The 3,706-nt window shown below is 48.9% G+C and overlaps 1 protein-coding gene across 1 annotated transcript in view; it reads right to left on the bottom strand.

Annotated features, from left to right (window-relative positions):
• The window catches only part of LOC106808845, a 23,259-nt gene that overhangs the window by 4,619 nt on the left and 14,934 nt on the right, over positions 1-3,706 (bottom strand). Inside the window, exons 12-15 of the mRNA XM_014811732.1 lie at positions 1,775-1,888; positions 1,395-1,529; positions 603-869; positions 157-360 (exon numbers count right to left, since the gene is read on the bottom strand). Of these exons, the coding sequence (XP_014667218.1) occupies positions 157-360; positions 603-869; positions 1,395-1,529; positions 1,775-1,888 (720 nt within the window). The remainder of the gene's footprint in view (positions 1-156; positions 361-602; positions 870-1,394; positions 1,530-1,774; positions 1,889-3,706) is intronic.

The raw sequence follows: 3,706 nt of genomic DNA, 5'->3' as shown, positions 1-3,706 counted from the left end.
AGAAAGAGAAAGGCCGAGAGAAAGACAGACAAAGAGAGAGACTGAGAGAAAGACAGACAAAGAGAGAGACTGAGAGAAAGACAGACAAAGAGAAAGAGAGAGAGAGAGAGAGAGACAGAGAGACAGAGCCCCCCCCCCACATAACCTTCGACTCACCTTCAGCACGACCGGCTCCCCGGCAAACGTCGCCGTCATCAGCGGCCGGCCGCCGACCGTCGTCCGCGCGACCGCATACTGGTCAATGTCGCGACCCGGCTTGACCAGTCCGTGCGAGCACCAGTACTGCGCGAGGTCGGGCAGGTCGCCGCCAACCAGGTTCAGCTCGGGGAAGTGGTCGCGTGAGAGCCTCGCCAGCTCCATCTGTGGGAGAATAAAGTAAATCAGAAATATGAAAGACAAAAAAAAAGTACGAAATATAATCAAATAAAATAAAAATTGCGCGAAAATCTAGAGGCATGCTGGCGACATCGGCGGAAGACTTCTGCGATTGGAGCTAGTCGAACACCGTATGACCACACGTTGACTTTTGCACGACCTCGCATTGCTTCTTATGCGATCACGCATTGACCCCCATGTGACCTTCGCGTCGACCCCCGGCGTACCAGTACGGCGTCCTCGCTGCGGAAGGCGACGTGAAGCTCTGCCCGGATCCTCTCCAGCTGGTGCGCGATGAGACGCAGCTCCTCCCCTCTCGCCGGCTTCTCCCCCTCTCCCTCTCCACCCTCCTCCTCCTCCTTGCCCGCCTCTACCTCCTCCTCCTCCATGTCCTGCAGGTCGGCGAGCTTGTGGCGAAGCCGCGACTTGAGGGACTTGACGACGCGGCGCACGCCGTGGAACGACGCGAGGTCCGGCCGCTCCTGCAGCCACGGCTAACGAGACGAAGAAGGAAACAAGAGGAGAACCGTAACATAAGAGCATCTAATCGACGACGCGGCGCACGCCGTGGAACGACGCGAAGTCCGGACGCTCCCGCAGCCACGGCTAACGAGACGAAGACGGAGAAGATAGTAAATCATGGAATAGAACATGGATTAATCAAAGTGCATCAAGAGAAGAAAATAGAGCATCATATAATCAAGCTGCGTCAAGAAGCAAAAGGACACAAGGTGGATCACGAATTAAGCCAAGGCTACTGGGGGCGCGGGCGACGAATGGGAGGAAAAGGAAACAAGAAAGGACCATACATTAACGATTATTCGAAACACGACAATAGGAGAAATTAGAACATCAAATTACCAAGTCGCGACGAGAGAGAAAAAAATACAGAATCAAATAATCAAGCCACACTACCGTAAGAGTATCAAATCAACAAGCCGCAACGATAGAAAAAACATCGAAACGACGAGCCGCAACAAGAGGAAATTCTTGACGAGATTTTCGGTTGCCGTGGTTACCTTCAGGGAGTCGGCGACGTCTGCGTACTCGCCGCTGAGCGTGCGCAGCCTCTCGATCGACGCGATCTCCGTCGTCAGCTCGCGGTGGAGCAGCGCGGAGAGAGAAGCCACGATCGAGCCGCCCGCCCCGTTCACCTGCAAGCGACAACGCACCTGTAGCATCTACACTTAACGAGAACACACCTGTAGCAGTTACACTTAACGAGAACGCACCTAGTATTTATAGGTAACGAAAACACACCTGCAGAATCTACAGGTAATGAGAACGCACCTGTTGGCATTTACAGCTAATGAGAACATACCTGCAGCATTCACAAATGATGAGAACGCACCTGTAACATCTACCTGTAATCAGGACGACACCTGAGTCGTCAACTCACCACGTCTGCTTTCTCGATCTCCGTCTGCAGAGCGACGCCGTAGTTTCCCAGCATCACGTGAAGGTCGGCGGGCATCTCGCAGCCCTCCATGGTGGCGCCCCCTGGCGACAGGCACTGCGAGGAAAACCGACATGTGACGTGCTTGTTCGAACGATACGTGGCTCACGCACCGTTGCCGCGACAACACTCGATCAGATCGATCGTATGTTGCAATCGTTTTCGAAACTCGATCTTCGGATCGACGTCGTTACACGCAACAGACGGCTCGCGATTCGTCTGCACCCATGTCGTTTAGTAGGCCGTTGTCAGGGGCCCGTAGTCAGAAACACAATTAGTCTTAACATTAGTCTTAACATCAACTTTCTCTCTTAGACCCGTTGACAGAAACGCTGCGAAGTTGCCAGAATGAAAAATCGTAGCAGATTTCCTCATAACAATACAAAACAAAGTAAAGTGCTGTCGACGGTCTACGAGAAAATGTTAGTGTTAAGACTAATGTTATAACCCTTTTAGAGGCAGGTTTTTGCCCAAATACGTAGTAATTTGGGCAAATTAATTACCAAATATTACCTAAAAACGGGTAACTTTAATTTAAACTTCTCTAGGGCATTATTTGAGGCTGAAATCATGGTAAAATCATTATGATTATACATGAATACACTGTAAGAGTCAATAATAGTAAAAAAAGTGCCTTTTCCTACCTTACTTATGATATTGTGGGAAGCACGTCTTGCATAGTCCAGAAGCATGCACATCATCATTTTCACTTTCATTACCCAATTCTGAGTCAGAACCAGGGAAATCATTGGAATCTTGGTCACTACCACTATCTACAACCTCCTCTTCATCATCAGAATCAGATAGAAGTCCCACAACTTGCTGTATATTGAACGAACGGGGCCTATTTCGCAAAGAACGACGTGGTGATTTACTGGAGGTTGCCATCTTGAAACAACTTTTTTACTTCCGGGTCTATAACCTTGTCAATTTGGTGATTCAATGAACATTTACCATGATTTCAGCCTAAAGTGTGCCGTTTCGTGACCATCAGAGCCCTCTCGTGATAACCAGACGAACTAAACATTGAAATCTAGGCTTTAGCCAATCAGAGAGGCTGTTAGAAATGGCTTTGGTAAAGACGACATTTATGTCGTTCTGCTCATTCTATGGGAGGCGACATTAATGTCGCTCTGCCTCTAGAAGGGTTAAGACTGATTTTGTTTCTGACCCCTGAACGTCTAACGCTGACGAACACGCGAGATCGCGTCGATTCACGTCTAGCCGCGCGCGATGGAGGAAACCTGAGCGAAATGCCGGCAACCCGCTCCCCGATCCCTCCTGCCGGCGGGAGCTTCCCCCCCTCCCCCGCCGCTTGTACCGGCCTTTCCCCGTGTGTGCACTCACGATTTCAAGTCCGGATAACATCGGAGGCACGCGGCTCGCAAACTGGTGCCGAGGAAACGTCAGCTGCAAGAGAAGACGGCGGCGGTGGCGGCGGTTGATATCGATAGAGATGGGAATCGGATAAGTTGTGACATATATATAATATATTATAAAGCTAATATACTTATACATGATATATATACTGATGTCAAACTATATCTAATACACAATCATTATGTATCTACTTATATATATTACCATCAGTTATAACCTATATATACATACCACTAGATATATACTATATATATATACATATATACATATACTAGATGCTGGTTTCATATGATATATGTTCATAATTAATTTTTCTTCTCGCGTATCTTTTCATATTACTGCTTACATTTTCTTACCACAACAGCTAGGATCCCGATGGGCGAATACATGTCTCCGCTCGGGTAATAGGCCTCCTGCTCGAGAGTTCGGGACGCCAACATACAGGTCTTTTGCTCCGCTCGCCGATAGCGTGATGCCTCGCATTGCTGCAGGCCC

The sequence above is a fragment of the Priapulus caudatus genome, unplaced genomic scaffold (genome assembly GCF_000485595.1).
Source record: "Priapulus caudatus unplaced genomic scaffold, Priapulus_caudatus-5.0.1 Scaffold309, whole genome shotgun sequence".
NCBI classification, from domain to species: Eukaryota; Metazoa; Priapulida; class Priapulimorpha; order Priapulimorphida; family Priapulidae; genus Priapulus; species Priapulus caudatus.
The sequence above is the reverse complement of the archived record's forward strand: the minus strand, read 5'-3'. Positions and strand labels throughout refer to the sequence as shown.